Below are 18431 nucleotides of genomic sequence, written 5' to 3' on the forward strand. Positions count from 1 at the left end.
AGGAATTAGCGGCACACTAAACGCAGGGTATATTTTTAGCAACAAGGATACATTTTTATCTGAAATTAGATAAAAATATCTTAGAAACAACGGCTGTCTTCAACTGAAGATATAATACGGACTAAATATATAAGCATGTAGGTAGCCAGTGTTTTATGGTGCTTTTTAGTATATTTTTGTAACTCCTAAATGATGGATTCCCTAAAGATATGAAGGGGGTTTTTTGCATAGGAATTTGCTCGAATGCCAATTCAATGATTACTACTCATATATGAAATTTTGATATCCATTTGGTACTGATTTACACCAGTGTTTTCAAGGCTGCCAACAAGCAAATACAGAATGGCAGGCACCCAAAATTCCACAAGAGACAACTGTCTTTTATTTTATAGTTTATGCAGTTTGAGCTTAATATGATTTTCTACTAACAAGTTCTGTGCCTCCTCCAAAGTGCTAAAACTGGTATGCAGATCTGCAAAGTAACATAGACTGTTTCAGGCAAGTTAATATTAAACTCATGATAATTTATACAAATTATATTGTTTACTTAAGAAAAAAGAGTAAGGTTAAAACAGCTGACACATGATTTATTGCAGACACCTGCCTTGCATATTCACATTTTTAAGGTCAGCCACACATGAGACAGCAATACACAGGGTTAGTGTTAGTCTCTGATACAGAATTAGTAAATTTTTAGATAAAGAAGAAATTTTACTGGAGAATTTTAATGCAAAATAAAATATCATGGGCTAATTAGCTCATCTGGAATACAGCATGCATTTGACAAATAGGATGCAAGTCATATCCAATCCTTTCAAAGAGGGATTAAAAAAAAAAGCTGTTCTTGAAGATGCAAGGAAAGGCACAAGAAAGAGCAAATGTTTTGCTCACTTTTCAGGTGGACTGTGGGAAAACTGGGCGTGGACTTCCAAAACAAGGTGGTATGGTCAGGCCCATTGCTCTGGGGCTAAGGTGGCTGGGCACATGAGTTAAGAGTCTGCATGCTCAGATGCAAACACATAGACAGGTAGGGAACTTTTACTGCAAAAATTTGGGCACCTGCAGGGTTCTGAGACTGCTGAGTGGGGGTTTTGTGAATCCCAGTGCAGCCTGATTCTGAGATTCAGGTGCCCAGAGTGGGCAGTTAATTTCTGAAGTCCTTTTGTGAATCTAGCCCTTCTACTTTATATATATCTGATCTGTCTCAATTCTATTGGGACTTCTTCTCGATTCAGGACTTATTTTCTACCTTCCACACGTGTAACTTGTCTACCTGTTTCTGCTGATACTATCAGTGGGCACTCCCTCTACACTATACCTAACAGAGAATCTTCATAGCCCGATCTGGAATGGTTACAGGAAACAGATGTACGTTAGGTCTTCAAACTTGTCCTGGATTTTATTGATGACTTAATTTTCGATGTGCATTCCACTTGATCTTTCAGCTAACATAGCTAACTAGTGTATCAGTTAGTGCACACTGATTGTTGTTAATTACTGAATTGCTAGTATCTATTATAGAGCTCTACTATTATCTTTTCTGGGTGGACACTATATGTTTTGGACATTTGTAAAGAGACGACATTGGAGCTGTAACAAGTGATATTAGTGGGAAAAAATGGTCATCTGCATGCTGAAGTATTGTGTCCAACAACAATGCCCCTAGTTTTCACTTCATGAAAAATCAAACACAATAATGCTGTGCAAAATATTTATTCTTCCACTGATCATCTATGAATAAAGATGATCCCTCCTATCATAATGTTAATAAAAAGGTTCACTGCTCCTCTTCGGAGCACCAAACTCTCACTTGATCACGAGTACTGATACTGAAAACATTAATTTGGAGTTGAACAGACAGATAATTTAGCATTGTGTGCCATTAACACCTCCTGAAACTGTAGCTGTACAGAACTGCACACCACAATGGGCATATTTCATTCTATTAACACGTAGTACAAATCAAAACCTAACAGGTTAGCAGACATTAGAACATTAACAGATGGGAGGTATGGTATGTGGATAATTTTTAACCGTTAGTAGTAAAAAAGTATATAAAATTATTTTTAAAAAATATTATATTTTAGCTACACAATTATACATGTTATTAGCATGATATTATATTTTGGTTATTTTTATGTACATACATTTCCCACCAATACACAGTTCATAAATTAATACTGCCCATTTGGGTGCTAAAAAATAACTACAGTATCCAGAAGAACCCAAAACTATTTAGTGTGAAAGTTCATAAATTAACTTTGAAATTTCAAAAAACAGACATGCATCCTGTAACAAGACAAAATGGAAAAAATACACTCTGCCTTCTTTGGAAAAAGGTCCAAGGAAGCTTATGTAACCCTGAGGTGGCCAATCTAACGACCCCAAAAGCATTCTCAGACATGGCCCTATGCCCATAAGCTTATAATTCCCTGTTCATATATTAATTGAGAATGACTACTTTCCTTTGCTTTCCCCTTCCTGGCACAGGCTTCTGGCTGACTCCATTTCTGATTCTTTTCTTTCTATTTCTTTTCTTGGAAACGGTTGTTGCCTGCATACTCTTAGGAACAATGTCAGTTTATATCCAGAAAGGATCCAAACATGTGATAATGGGCAAAGCTGCTCAGAAGCCATTACACATATAATATACCCACTGATTCCAAAAGGGTAGCCACCTTTACCCTTTGTAAGGCATAGTTCTCATATTTCACCCTGTCCTGTTCCCCAAGTGCCAATTCTGAGTTAAAATTATGGTAGAAGCATATGTATGTGTGTTTTATTGATTTGATACAATACATACACACACAGAAACACCATATGCATGTATGTGTGTACATATACACACAAGCTGTTATATGTATGATATATATTACATACAGGGCCAGATTTTCTGCTCCAGCTGAGATGTATTCAGCATAGTCCCAGTGATGAGTGGGGGAGTCACAGATGGCTTTATACAACTTTTATACTGCCCTGATCCTGAGACTGGAGATGCTACCTCAGCCACATGCCAAGTGGATTCCCCTACACAAGAGAAATCCACAGGTAGCCAACTTTCCAGCTGCCACAAAAATAGCTTAAGGAAGGCAGAGAGGTATTAAAGGTAACCCTCACCAATAGTCAGCATTTTAAATTGAAATCCTCAGTGATAAACCATTAATCACAACAAAGAGTTATTGAAATCCTTAATGATAAACAATATAGCCTGTCATTTGGGTAAGTCAGCTATCAGACACCTGGGTATGTGATTTACATTAGATACCAGGGTTATTGGTAGATAGAAAAAGGTAATTAAAGGGCAAGCCACACAGGTTTAGAGCGTATTTTGCAAAGAACACGATAGTGTGAAAGTTTATGACTAAATTATCTTATCTTTTCTAAACCATAAAAAAATAAAATGAATACTGATGATATAGCTCTGACATGTGGTTTTACTCATTAAACAACGAACAAGTACGTTTTAAGCCAAATTTTCCTTTAACATTTTACCAGTGGTTAATCACCTACACCTGAACTTCTTCCTCTGTTGCATGAATTTGGCCAATGTGGTATGTTCCCGTCAGTCCTGCATCTGACATCACCGGAGAAGCTGTAGGAGTCTGCATGGTAAGTAGAGACAGAGAAGGAGAAAAACTGGGAGTCATGGCCGGTGAAGGGTATCTAAGATTATGGATAAGAGGAGAACGAGGATATTTTTTAAATGCCTGTCCAGGTATTATAGTTGGCATATGTGGTGGCACTGTCCTTATGCCAGGTTGAGCTACTGATGTTATCAAGGGAGGAGGGAAAATAAAAGATTTCTTCTCCTTAGGAAAGCTATGAATTTGTAAGCTTTCATCTTTCAGTTTCGCAATATCATTAAACACGGAGGCAAGAGGCTGAAATCTGGGTTCCCAAGTAAGCAAGTAATCCCAGTTGTAACTTCCTCTAAGATCCTCATCAGAGGCTACAAGGGTTGCAAATGATCCATATCGGGAATCCTGGCCATCAGAGATGAAGATGTATTCTCTTGTGATGTCTGTTATTATGTCTCTCTCTTTTATCCCAATTTTTTGAAGAGTTTGGGATAGCATTTTGTTATGGGCATAGTTTGGGTCACAGCCTTCTCCTCCTTCTCCATCTTTGAAGGTGTGGAAGCTCTCTGCATTTTGAGTGGCAGCCAACACACCAGTTTCTCCAGACTGACAGGATAACTGGTCAGAGTCTCTTGGAATTCCTGAGTCTGGCACGCATGAGCCTCGCTCACTTAAAGCTGAACCCAACCCCTTTCTGCATGGATGCTCATTGATCCTTTTGATTTCCTCATCTTCTGCAGTGTCCCCTTCTGCTGAGCCATGACCACTAGAATCTGAGTGCCTGCTGGGGTTACCAATATCTTCCTTTTCTCTGATGCCTACCAAACTCAACCACTCTGCTATGGAGCCCATGGGAAGTGTACTACTCTCAGTGCTCTGGAGTTTCTGGCAGTCCTTAGGAATATTATCTTCATTGGTCAAGCTCAAATCAGCTGATGAAAATGATGTTTCTCTTTTCATACAGGAATTTATCATGTCTTTTCGTTTGTATCTCAGAATAAGTGCAATAAGGCTGATGGCAAGCAGCAGGAACACTACAAAAGAGACAGTAAGACTAATAGACAAGATGTTTGCAGATGCTATGGAATAATTCTCAGGAGAGTTGGAAATATTTACCAGAACAGTGCATGTAGTGGATTTAGAGTCCAGTTTGGGGCTGTGAGCTCTTACTAACAATTCAAGGGTGTCATCTTTCCTTTTGGTACTGCTCTTCTTTCTGTGAAGAGTTCTAATCAAGTAGATATTTCCATTGCTCTGATTTACAGAAAAGAATGGAGAAGGTTTTAGCAGGGAGTAGTGAATAACTCCATCCAATCCAGCATCATTATCGGATGCTGCCACTTTGCCAACCAGCTGACCTGCTTCATTTTTCTCAGGGAGATCAAAAAAATATTGATCTTCAGTAAAAACAGGATCAAATTCATCTGTCCCTTCAACATCTACCTGAACTGTTAATGTGGCTATTGAGTCACCTTTGTCTTTTGCCTGGGCTATAAAACAGTACTTATTCTGACTTTCATAATCAAGCATTTGCTTTGTTTGTATATCTCCTGTCAAAGGATCTATGAAAAACATGTCATGATCTTGAGGAGATCCACGATCAGACAAACATGATGACTGGATTGAGTAAGTAAGGTGTCCATAGGGACCTGTATCAAAATCCAGTGCATAAATTGTGCACACAAAAGAAAAGGCAGGAAGATTTTCATGGATAACACAGTTCAGGCTGGGAAACAAAAACAGTGGAGCATAATCATTGTCATCCAGGACACTGACAAAAACAACAGAAAAAGCCACATTTCTTACATTGACCCCTCCATCAGAGGCTTGAATAGTCAAAGTGAATTTAATCGTTTCCTCATAATCCAGAGTTCTGATCAAATCCACAGAGCCAGTTTTCCCATCTAATCGAAAATGCCCCTTGTCATTTCCAGAGATTATAGTGTAAGTGACCTCTGCATTGGCTCCTGCATCACAGTCATTTGCTGAAACCATAGTGATATGACTTCCTATTGGGATATTTTCTCTGACATGAATGCGATACTCCAGATTGCTAAATACTGGTGGATTATCATTGACATCTAGTACAGTTACCAATACAGTAGCACTGGAATTCAGGGGAGGTGTTCCATGGTCAGATGCAAGAATGATCACATGGTGAGAGGAAGCAGTTTCCCTATCCAGCGAACTACTCAAAACAAGGTTGCCAACCAGCTTGTAAGGTGGTGTTGATTCAATGACACTTGTTTCCACATGGAATAGGTTATTAGTGTTGCTGCTGATAATAGAGTATTCAATGTATGTATTTTCGTGTATCCAATCATAGTCAATGGCTGAAAATGTGAGGATAGTCCCTCCGACTGAGGCATCTTCACTCACACTCACATTGTATAGTGCCATTGTGAACTGAGGTGCATAGTTATTTACATCCTGTATCTGTATCTCCACGGAAGTAACAGCAGTCAAAGCAGGGTCTCCATTGTCTTTGGCTTCTATAAGAAGCTGAATAACTGAACTCTTGCCCAGGTGTGGCACTGGTTTGGCAGTGAATACTGACCCTGAAAAAACAAAAACAAAAATCAATCAAAAAATACAAGTTAGGTACCTATTTGGATTTAGGAGCTTAACTATAGATAGCCAGGTTTGAAAATCAATCTGATATAAAGGTAGGGTGTGTGTGGGTATGTGAAGCTTTTATACATATAAAGATATAGATTTTATATAAAGATAAAAGAATATTGTTAAGGTTGCAAAGTCAAGCACTGCTGTGTAACTGGGCATACAAATGTACCCTAATTGTGAGCTCAATCGTGAAAGGTCAGTGAAAGTTTAAACAAATGTTACAATGAACTTTTAACAATAAATGCTGATTGGTAAAGGTACAAGAGGGAGACAGATAGGCTGAATTAATCCAAACAAAAGGCCTACTGATATCACTCAAGGACTGTATTGAAATTATGTCAAAGAATTCTAATAGATTGGTGAGCCATGACTTCCCTTTACAAAAGCCATATTGACTCTTCCCCAACAAATCGCGTTTGTTTATGTTTCTTATAATTCTGTTCTTTACTATAGTTTCAATCAACATGCCTGGTTCTGAAGTTAGGTTTACTGGCCTGTAATTTCCAGGATCATCTCTGGGTCTTTTTTATCAAAATTGGCATCACATTAGCAGGGCCGGCTCTAGGCACCAAGCACCCAAGCTGGTGCTTGGAGCGGCACCTGGAGGGGGGCGGCGTGGCGCTCCGGCTGCCGGGGAGAGCGGGGCCACAGCCGGGCTCGCCACCCTCCCCCCCGCGCCCTCCCCCCGGCCACGGGGGGGGGGGGGGGCCCGCCCCGGCCGGGGCTCCCCCCCCCCCCCCCGGGGCCCCGGCCCCCCCCCCCCCCGGGAAAGTGCTTGACTACATTTTGACCCTCCATTAAAATGGCATTTGCCAACCCTTCTTCTGTCATCAGGTAAATCCTGTAAAAACAATGTCATCTTCTCCCCGAAATGGAATTGGTAGCAAGCCACGAGCTCCTGATAATTCACCAGCCTAATACCAATGAACAATGAAGAGAATACCGTTCTCCCCAGGAGTCAATCTTTTTCCCCTCCTTATCAGCTTGGGTGGACAGGGTTGTCCAGATCTTGCCCTATTCCTGGCAGCAGCCACCACCAATGAGTTAGGTCTATCAGACAGATATGAAAGTAATAAAATCTCTCAGAGGATATTTGATACAACTTGTCAGCTTTTTTGGAGACAGGTTGACAAGAAGCAAGAGCAGACCACATGGATTTAGCCAGCTATGGCAAATCATACAAAATAGGTAGGGATATTCTACTCCTAGAAGTAGCACCAAGGACAGCAAACGCTGGGTGTGAAGTCTCTTCCACTGGCACAGCAGGTAGAGTCAGAGTGAATACCATATGATCCACCAAATTGTGGAATTGTGCACTGGTGTCAGAAGACGAGGAGGCTGAAGCCACCTCCCAATCAGGTTCATAGTCTGTTTCTAAATTCTCCTGGTCAAAAAGGGGGACTCTACCTCTCTTTCTTCCTCCTCCGACAGTATTTCAGGCATCACTATCTGTAGTGTTGATGGATCTGGAGGAGTTGGATCCGAGGAGCTCTGCACTGCCAGTTGCTTAGTAGATGAAACATTAACTCTCCATCCGTGTGGAGGATAATTGAAAAAATCCTGAGGTGGCCCACAATAAGGCCAAGGGCCCCATGACTGCCAGTCTCCCCGGTAACTGGGGTTCGGCAACATGTCTACAGGAGGCAGATTAAAGAGTGGTACAAAGCAAGCTATTGGTCTCTGCATTCTTTCTCTATCCTTCTCTGAGATAGAGTGCACTGGGGATAATGGATCCGGAGTGAGGAATGTAGATCCAACTCTCTGTAGAGACCCTGTCGGGGTCCTATGAGGAGAAAGCCTACAGTGTTCAAGAGGAAAAACAGCCACCACTTCTGGCCTCTTTTCCTAACAGGAGATGAAGAAGAAGAACTTGGAACTGGGAAAACATACCTCCGTTTAGAAGCCTTGCACTTCACACTTGGATGCAACACATGAACTGGAGCAGAAAGGTGGACTGTGGCTGGCATGGTGATAGAGCGTCCCAAAACCAAGGATGTAGTCAAAACCAACACAGGAACCAGAGCAGGAACTGACAGCTGATTTGAAGGTTTTGACAACATGGGATCGGATGATACATCTAAGTCCATCTCCCTGGCTACTGAAGCTAGAGGTGAAACAGGTCTCTGCATCGGAATCAAAGCACCCTTTGCAGAACTGGATGGATCTGATAGTTCCGATGCATGGGAACTGGCACTGCTAACAATGGCTGTCTTGCTCCTACGTCTCTTTTTCTTCAGTGCCGAAACAGCTGGAACCAAAGGTGCTGACGGCCCGGGTTCTGACACATCAATTGTATCATTTTTCTAGATCTGGAAGTGCAAGTCAGAACTGCCCTGGCCTTGCAGCCACAGGGGTTCTCTGGGGATTGGATAGCTGTGAAGCACAAGGTACAATACTAGTGAGGGTGGCTGTACTGTCTCTCAACCTCTCTTCCAGAACTGGGGCAGTCTGATCCAACCACGTGACCCTTGGTTTGGAGCTAGGTAACCTCAGAGGCTTGACTGAAGGAGTTGCAGGACTAAGTCTGGCACTGACAGGGGTTGAGGTTTCTTGGAACCCTTCAGCCATTTGGAATGGCTGGGGCCCACACGGACTGGGACTGGCATCTTAGACCTTGAATCTTAGGTTTGGATGGATCCAAAGGGTCTAGCCTTGAAGGCTTTCTTGAGCAGAAGGAGCTGCAAAAGAGTCTTCCTATCTTTGTCGGTAGTGTCAACAGATCTGGAGGAGTTGGATCTTCTTGGACAAAGGTTTGGTAGATTGAACACCCAAAAGGCAAGTGGCTTTCTCCCAGGCACTTGAGGCACCACATACGGTCGTCAGATGCTAGGAAAGACAGCCGGACGGGAAGCAAAACTCTTAATACCCAGCTTCTACTGCATCTTCGATTCAGCCATACTCTGGAACTGGGAAGAAAATTCTGACTAACTAACTACTAAAACAAGCTAACACTAAATATCTTTAGAAGAAAGAGGCCTCTGACCCAGAGGAAACAGGAGAGCTTCACTTCCCTCCAGGCACGCAGTCGGAAGGAACTGAGGCGGTGTGGGTGCTCTAGCCTTATATAGCTTTGCCCTCAGATCACTGGTGACACTGAGGAGAGGGGCGGGAGCACACGAGAGCACTCTAGCTGATACTGCTAGAAGAAGATTCTATGGCAATGCACTGCAGTACCGATTGGGAATACGCAGAGCCACTTGAAGGGCAGCAAGTAAAATAAGTGATTTGAATGCACTCAAATTGAATAAGTGGCCCCATGCTGTTTTTGCAGTATACAGTCAGCGCTAATGGCTATCTCCAAAATCCATTTAAAACATATAGTGGCAACAATTTTTCTGTATAAACAAATACACACAACAGACATTAGCAGATTTAGATTCTAGGTTCTAAAGAGAATGATATTCTTCAGAGAGGCCTTTCTCATGTTAAAAATCTTAAGTTATAAATTCCATTTATAATTACTACATAACACAAGTCATGCATAGTACTAGCTGTTCCAGTCTTCAGAAACATTAGACTTGAGCATAAACACTGCACACAAGCCTCATTGTAAATATAAGAAGTACAACTAGCATGTAGAAGATACTGATTAAGCATGAACACCAAATCAGCTGAAACTTAATGCAAGAGTTACGGTAGCTTTCATTTTAAATCATGGTAGAGGAATAGAGTCTACAGGATGCTGTGACTAGTAGCTTTATACCTAGCCTGGGGCTAAACAAAGGATTTCAGTCTTTAGTGCTATCAGTTCTTTAGCTTTCAGCAGCACTACTTCCATCACCTTTGCTTCACATATATTCTGGCTGAGGTTCACAGTAGCTATGTGATAAATCGAGTGCTATACTCCCAGGTGCCATCAGTTTCTCAGCTCTCATAAGCAGTCAGTTAATCACCTTATTTCCCCTCTGCCATGGCAGAGGTACACTAAAGGAGCGTGTACTGTGACTCCTTCAGCTGCCCTTCACTTATGGATAAACAGAGGGCTGCAGGCACCAAAGGCATCCAGAACTCTGTGATCACCAATAATAACATTTAGAAATGGAATATGAATTTTCAGTCTATATTATATACTTCATAATAAATTGTGTAACAAACTCACCATTTTTGTGATCAATTGAAAATCCCTCATAAGAAGACAAGATTTTGTAGGAAATAATTCCATTATGCTCTGAATCTCTGTCTATAGCAGAGACGGTCAGGACAGAAGTACCTACAGGAGCGAGCTCAGGCACGGTCACCTGAAGTGTAACCAAAATGAAATGTTTGATAAGAGTAACATAAACGGTCTTGGACATAGCAAGTTACATTTTCGTTGATTTGATTACAGAAAACAAATTCAGTTCCGAGCTTTCTGCCGATTTCCTTAAGCTTAAAAAACTTAGCAGGGCTGAGATACTAAAACAATGCTGGCAACCAGTCCAAGATTCAGAGGGAACTATATTTTTTTAATAAAACTATCCATTTGAGATTTCATTCTGACCATTATTTCTTCCAAAGTAGTTCAGTGAGTTGGAGAGTATAAAATGTCTCTCACTGCAACAAAACACTAATGGAAACAAGGCTTCTCACAATATTGCTGCTCAATTTACTTTTCCTCCTGTGCTTCCATGGATATCTTGTTTTTAGTACATGGAATAGAGTTCTGAGGCCTATTTTGAATTATTCAATTGACTATATATTGTCCTAGTCCCTTAAAAGATTGTTATATGGTCTAAAAATCCAAGTGCCACAGCACTTAATAATCAATAGATCATTGTTATAATTTAGTTTTTGCAAACTGCTTACTTTCTTCACAGAATCTTGGAAAACAAGGAAGCATTTTCCTCTTTCATGTATTTCCATTATTTGAAGCCCAGATGCACTATTTTTATGATCTAAACCTTTTCAATCAAACTTCTAATGTTTATATGATACAGCAGCTATCTCTCTCATAACTTCAGATGTTAGACATCTAGTTAAAATCACTTTAATACATGGATTATATACAGGTAAATCCATATACAGAATAAACATGAAAACCTGAGAATACAAGGGGTAAAAATTTCAGTGCAATGAACAGGTAATGAGATATGCTTTTATACTTTGAGTGCAAGGGAGCTGTGTAATCTTACAGTCCAAGCAACACATCAAAAATCACAATCTTTGGCCCAGAAACTCAGTTGGTTTATAACCATGTAGTTGATTGAACAATGCTTATAAATAAATAGGAGTCATATAAAAAATGGAAACTAGGACAGATTACAAAGGATGAATATAGGCAAACAACACAGGAATGCAGGGGCAAGATTAGAAAGGCAAAGGCACAAAATGAGCTCAAACTAGCTAAGGGAATAAAGGAGAACAAGAAGACTTTTTATCAATACATTAGAACCAAGAGGAAGACCAAAGACAGGGTAGGCCCACTGCTTAGTGAAGAGGGAGAAACAGTAACAGGAAACTTGGAAATGGCAGAGATGCTTAATGACTTCTTTGTTTCGGTCTTCACCGAGAAGTCTGAAGGAATGCCTAACCTAGTGAATGCTAATGGGAAGGGGGTAGGTTTAGCAGATAAAATAAAAAAAGAACAAGTTAAAAATCACTTAGAAAAGTTAGATGCCTGCAAGTCACCAGGGCCTGATGAAATGCATCCTAGAATACTCAAGGAGCTAATAGAGGAGGTATCTGAGCCTCTAGCTATTATCTTTGGAAAATCATGGGAGACGGGAGAGATTCCAGAAGACTGGAAAAGGGCGAATATAGTGCCCATCTATAAAAAGGGAAATAAAAACGACCCAGGAAACTACAGACCAGTTAGTTTAACTTCTGTGCCAGGGAAGATAATGGAGCAAGTAATTAAGGAAATCATCTGCAAACACTTGGAAGGTGGTAAGGTGATAGGGAACAGCCAGCATGGATTTGTAAAGAACAAATCATGTCAAACCAATCTGATAGCTTTCTTTGATAGGATAACGAGCCTTGTGGATAAGGGTGAAGCTGTGGATGTGGTATACCTAGACTTTAGTAAGGCATTTGATACGGTCTCGCATGATATTCTTATCGATAAACTAGGCAAATACAATTTAGATGGGGCTACTACAAGGTGGGTGCATAACTGGCTGGATAACCGTACTCAGAGAGTTGTTATTAATGGTTCCCAATCCTGCTGGAAAGGCATAACGAGTGGGGTTCCGCAGGGGTCTGTTTTGGGACCGGCTCTGTTCAATATCTTCATTAACGACTTAGATATTGGTATAGAAAGTACGATTATTAAGTTTGCGGATGATACCAAACTGGGAGGGATTGCAACTGCTTTGGAGGACAGGGTCATAATTCAAAATGATCTGGACAAATTGGAGAAATGGTCTGAGTTAAACAGGATGAAGTTTAACAAAGACAAATGCAATGTGCTCCACTTAGGAAGAAAAAATCAGTTTCACACATACAAAATGGGAAGAGACTGTCTAGGAAGGAGTACGGCAGAAAGGGATCTAGGGGTTATAGTGGACCACAAGCTAAATATGAGTCAACAGTGTGATGCTGTTGCAAAAAAAGCAAACGTGATTCTGGGATGTATTAACAGGTGTGTTATGAGCAAGACACGAGAAGTCATTCTTCCGCTCTACTCTGCTCTGGTTAGGCCTCAGCTGGAGTATTGTGTCCAGTTCTGGGCACCGCATTTCAAGAAAGATGTGGAGAAATTGGAAAGGGTCCAGAGAAGAGCAACAAGAATGATTAAAGGTCTTGAGAACATGACCTATGAAGGAAGGCTGAAAGAATTGGGTTTGTTTAGTTTGGAAAAGAGAAGACTGAGAGGGGACATGATAGCAGTTTTCAGGTATCTAAAAGGGTGTCATAAGGAGGAGGGAGAAAACTTGTTCACCTTAGCCTCTGAGGATAGAACAAGAAGCAATGGGCTTAAACTGCAGCAAGGGAGGTCTAGGTTGGACATTAGGAAAAAGTTCCTAACTGTCAGGGTGGTTAAACACTGGAATAAATTGCCTAGGGAGGTTGTGGAATCTCCATCTCTGGAGATATTTAAGAGTAGGTTAGATAAATGTCTATCAGGGATGGTCTAGACAGTATTTGGTCCTGCCATGCGGGCAGGGGACTGGACTCGATGACCTCTCGAGGTCCCTTCCAGTCCTAGAATCTATGAATCTATGAATCTATGCTTATTTCCTTCGGTTAAAAATCTTGCATAGTGCTTAGTACTTGCCTAAACCATTCTGCAAACAAAGATGATAAAAGGGGCATACGGATGGCTTAAGTGACTGGGACAGAGAGATTTCTCTCTCTAGATCCCTGTTCAAATCCAGCACAAGACAATATTAACCAACAGTTATTACCAATTGCTGGCTGCTTGGTGGCCTATATGAACAGAGTGTGGTGGTCTCAATCAAATTTATTATGGATAGATATTTACACTATAAAAAAATTAGCACTAACTGGCACTCTTCTGGGCAGTCTCAACAATGAGTCTAGAGAATGAATAAGCTTGGAAACGTAACTAGTCCCTTTAAGTCAGACTGAGGTGTACTGGAAGTGCTGCCCCTGCTGACGATGTAGTGGTTTGGTGGATAAACAGAGATCCTCCCTCTCCGATGTGGTCATATACATCTTTCAAGAGCATGTATACATATGGTGTCTCTATGTGCCACCTTCTTACCTGATATGAATACTGAGTAAATACTGGTGGGTTGTCATTGACATCCAAAACATGAATGATGAGCTCTGCTTCTGTTTGATGCACAGAATCTGACACACTAATCCACAATGGATACTGAGCAGTTTCTTCAAAATCTAATGGTTTCACCAGTGTGATCACTCCAGTGTGTTGATTAATAGCAAATTTCATTCCCGGGTTACCATCTTCTGTAAAGCTGTAGAGAAGAGCTGGACTTAAATCCACATCATTTGCAGAAACCTGAGTCACTATGAAACCAGGCGGGGCATCTGAAACAGTGATGTTCAAAATAAATCTAGTTAGTTGAAGTATATATGGTAGAGCTTGCATATTTTGTAAATTTTAGATTTTACATGCATAATATTTTTACAGTATTTTTGGCATATCTTGGCTGTATATCTTAGAATAAGAGCAAGATCTGGGCATGCTATATAAAGCATATATCAGGAGGTACAGTAACCCTGCTTCGTCCCTCAGAAACCTGACCTTTAACTTATATTTTATTTTAGACCTTCAGCTCTATTGTATCCCACAAAGACTACTCCTTCAAGGGCAACAGGAAAGTCTATAATTTTCTACACAGTTTCCCATGAATTGCTCAAATAGGGGATACTGACTTATTGAGAGGAAAGCCTGAGGCCAGGTCTACATTCAAAATTTAAATTGACCCAGCTATGTCACTCAGGGGTGTGAAAAATCCACATCCCTGAGTGACATAGTTAAGCGGACCTAACCCTGGGAGTAGACAGTACTAGATGGATGGAAGAATTCTTCTGTTGACCTAGTTACCACCTCTCGAGGAGGTGCATTAACTACACTGATGGGAGAACCCCTCCTTTTGTTATAGTGAGTGTCTACACTGAAGCGCTATAGTGGCTCAGCTGCACCACTGTAGCATTTCAAGTGTAGATAAGCCCTGATGCAACTTTTGTCAGAATATCTGGGTAAGGCATAAGTATCCTTTTGTCTTTGTGGAATCAGGGCATGCAACTCCTAGGCCCTCCTGGATGTAGTAATGGTCAGTGGACACGAGATCTTCAGCAAGAGTTGGTACAAGACACAAGATCCTGAGGGCTCAAGGGGCCCTTCCATGAGTTTGGGAAATGAGGACTAGATAGTTTAAGGCCAACATTCTCAAATTTGGTGCTAAACTCAGATATTTAAATAGCAGTGGCCTGACTTTTACCCACATGAAAAAATACAACCATGATACACTCTGTCAACAGGAGCTATGGATGCGCAGCATTTCTGAAAATCAGGCTATTTATTTATTTAGGTGCTTAAATATGGATTTAAGTGCACAACATGACACATAGAAGTTAGAAAAGTTTGGCCTAAGTGGTCCAAGGTCACACAATAAGTCAGATGCTGAGCTGGCATTAGAACTCAAGAGGTTCAGGTTCCAAATCTCCATGCTCATCTACTAGGCCATGCTGCTGAATCTTTCTAAAGAAAGGTCTGATATTATGGAAAGAAAATGTTTCCTTCAAAATAATAAAACTCCAACGATTTTTTTCACAGTATTGGCTTTAACAGTATTTTTTTTTTCTATTAAAAAAAAAAAGATAAATTTAAGACATCTGTGGAATTTGAGCCTGGAGTCCATAGAGAGTATACCACAGCTGTATTTTTTTTTAACACTGCCTGTATTTTGGCTCCAAACTGTTCTTAAATACAATGTCCAAAGATTAAGAATCATGCCTTTGAAAACAAAAGCAGATCATATTTGCTTCAATATTTCTGTTAATATTGCCATGATTTTTTTGAGATTTCTTCGACTATAACATTTTGTTAAAAACAAAATGAAAGGCAATATCTTGGTCTGACATTCCCTTGACTCAATAACACTTTTCTGCACCGTCACACTTACTTTCAGAGACCTCCACTTTGCCTAGTGGTTGGATAGTTGGGGTATTGTCATTAACGTCGACTACCTGTATCGTTACTATGCTTGTAGCAGAAAGGCTGGGGATTCCTCTATCGGCAGCTTGCACAACTAACCTAGTATTGAAAGGAAGTCACAGTTGTCACATGCAGCCAGAAATCATAGAATTATTCAACAGTGATTTCAAACGTACAAAACAAAAATGAAAAATGATGAGATTAGCTAATATAGCTTACCTTTCTTCTTGCCATTGCCTAAGTCACATTTTAATTTCCAATATACAAATGAGTGACTGGAATTTTATTTTTTGACAGGTTGAAAGAACAAAGTCCAAGGGGTCCTACGTGACAAAGACATACTGAACCCAATGAAACAATGCAACAACTGCTGTAGGACTGACTAGACAGTCACACTAAAAACTCAGGGTGAAATTCTGGCCCCATTTAAGACAATGAAAACATTCCTATTGACTTGAATGAAGCCAAGATTTCATTATCAGCATATAAAACAAGCATCTACCTTTAGGTCTTCATTAAACACCTGGACAGGGAACTGCTGTGGATTATTCTAACATTACTTTCGTTTTCATAGACAATGTAATGAAGAAAGCAGTGATCCACCCAAAGAAAAAAATCATAAAAAGAAATTTGCTCTTGACATTGTTTCTCAGAATTAACTTCTATACAATAAAGAGCAAATTGCTTATTATAAGCAAAGATGGATAAAAAAAATTCCCCAGAAAGGGAATTTATGGTTGAATCTAATTCAGCTCCATGGATTATTCTATAACTCCTTTAAAAAAAAAGAAAAGATCTGGTCAGAAGGTCAGTCAGGCTACACAAAGGTACACCTCTACCCCGATATAACGCGACCCGATATAATACTAATTTGGATATAACGGTGGTAAAGCAGCGCTCCAGGGGGGCCGGGCTGCGCACTTCGGTGGATCAAAGCAAGTTCGATATAACAAGGTTTCACCTATAACGCGGTAAGATTTTTTGGCTCCCGAGGACAGCGTTATATTGGGGTAGAGGTGTATATACACTGCAGGGCTTAGCAATGTCAAATGTTTTATATAGTATAAACATTTAAATGGCAAGCAGCACTTTCTCTGTCTGCCTTGTTGAGTTTGAAGAGTTAAACTCTTCCTTCATCTTACAAGCAAAATTTCAAAATTTCAGCAAACAAAATACACTCTACTATTGTAGATACATTAAAAACAATGACAGATGCTCTTGGCTCAGGAGAAAATGAAAAATAAATTAAATGAAATATTCTGGGCATTATGTTCTCACAAAATAATTCCTATAGGAGACTTTTGCCATAATTATACTGATATTTTTAAGAAGTCATATTCTGGTGACATATTTGATGTAGTTTTCTAAATTCTGATTGGATAATTAAAAATCTGAGGCCCAGTAGGAAAAGAGAATTTGTATATGCATTAGCTGGTGCTACAGCCATATGAAAAAAAAATCACAATTCCAATGGTACAATATACAGTAATTTAATTTCTTAGAGAACTGTAGTATATAAAACTGGTTTGCTATGCTAAACAATTGACATATCTTTACTTGCATGCTTTGTTTATCTTGGAATTCTAATTATGACATGATTTGTAATGTAAGAGTCAACTTCACTTGATTATGAATCTGGGAGTTGCAGGAGAAACACAACAAAACTAAGTACAAAAAAGCTTATAGCTGAAAATTCTAGTACCTTCCACATGGATAGAATCCGGGTAACAATAGTCAAAGCAGAATTAAGAACAAATTCAACCTTAACTGTAGCACTGAACACATTGCTATTTCTGGGATTAGCAGTGTTCTCTTTATGTTTATACTGATGTAACTGGGTTTATGCAGGGAAACTGGCTGTACAATTCTTGCTAATTAAGTGGAAATCAAGGAGATGTTCTTACTGCTGTAAGGGATCACTCCTATTGTCCATGTGAAAGCAAACTTCCTATTAAATGAAGTGGGAATTTGTCTGAAAAGACTTCACAATGGACTTTAATGTACTTTCATGCATGGGTTGAACTGGAAAAAGAAAGTTCATGGTAATCTTCCAAACTTCTCCCACTTGAGGTACCGAAATAAGACACTATTCTCAGTAATTGGTGGAGTTGTTCAAAGCAGGATCATGTCATGTATGATCTCTGAGCTTGGCTCACCCTGACTAGGGTCCAAATATACCCTTGACTTCTGCATGGCTCCTTGGGATTGGCTTCCCCTCAGTGTAGCACAAATGCCTAGGTGGGCTCCTTGGGCTTGGCTGCTTCTTGACTAGGGAGAAAAAGTAAGTGGCGGTATTCTTTCCTGCGTCCATCCATTCATGACACCAAAATGAACAGTCTTTCAGAGCAGACTGTGTAGACCTTCTTAATATGATCCTACCTTTTCTTTCTTACACCCTTTGATGAACAGTTGGGTTCATGCTGGTGAACCATGTGGTTCATATTTTCAAGGTTTTCTTTCCAACCATATCAGCTAGAAACTTACTCTATTTTTTTCAGAATGAAAGCTGGGATTCCAGAGAAGAAGGAGGCAGCTGGGGGGACTGCTGGAATGCTGCATCATCACATCCCCTTGAAATTCTACAATATTATATCACTCACCATTGAAAACGTATCTGCCATTCTGTAAAAGAAACTACCAACAGTGGCTCTTAAAAACCTCTTCCT

General features: G+C 40.2%; 1 protein-coding gene across 1 annotated transcript in view; it reads right to left on the reverse strand.

Annotated features, from left to right (window-relative positions):
- Positions 1 to 390: 390 nt before the first annotated feature.
- DCHS2 (dachsous cadherin-related 2) overlaps positions 391 to 18431 on the reverse strand; it is a 238094-nt gene continuing 220053 nt past the window's right edge. Inside the window, exons 17-20 of the mRNA XM_024198243.3 lie at positions 15734 to 15864; positions 13846 to 14132; positions 10300 to 10438; positions 391 to 6136 (exon numbers count right to left, since the gene is read on the reverse strand). Of these exons, the coding sequence (XP_024054011.2) occupies positions 3507 to 6136; positions 10300 to 10438; positions 13846 to 14132; positions 15734 to 15864 (3187 nt within the window). The 3' untranslated portion in view covers positions 391 to 3506. The remainder of the gene's footprint in view (positions 6137 to 10299; positions 10439 to 13845; positions 14133 to 15733; positions 15865 to 18431) is intronic.

This window comes from Terrapene carolina, unplaced genomic scaffold, assembly GCF_002925995.2.
Source record: "Terrapene carolina triunguis isolate 2854851 unplaced genomic scaffold, T_m_triunguis-2.0 Scaffold66, whole genome shotgun sequence".
Lineage (NCBI taxonomy): Eukaryota > Metazoa > Chordata > Testudines > Emydidae > Terrapene > Terrapene triunguis.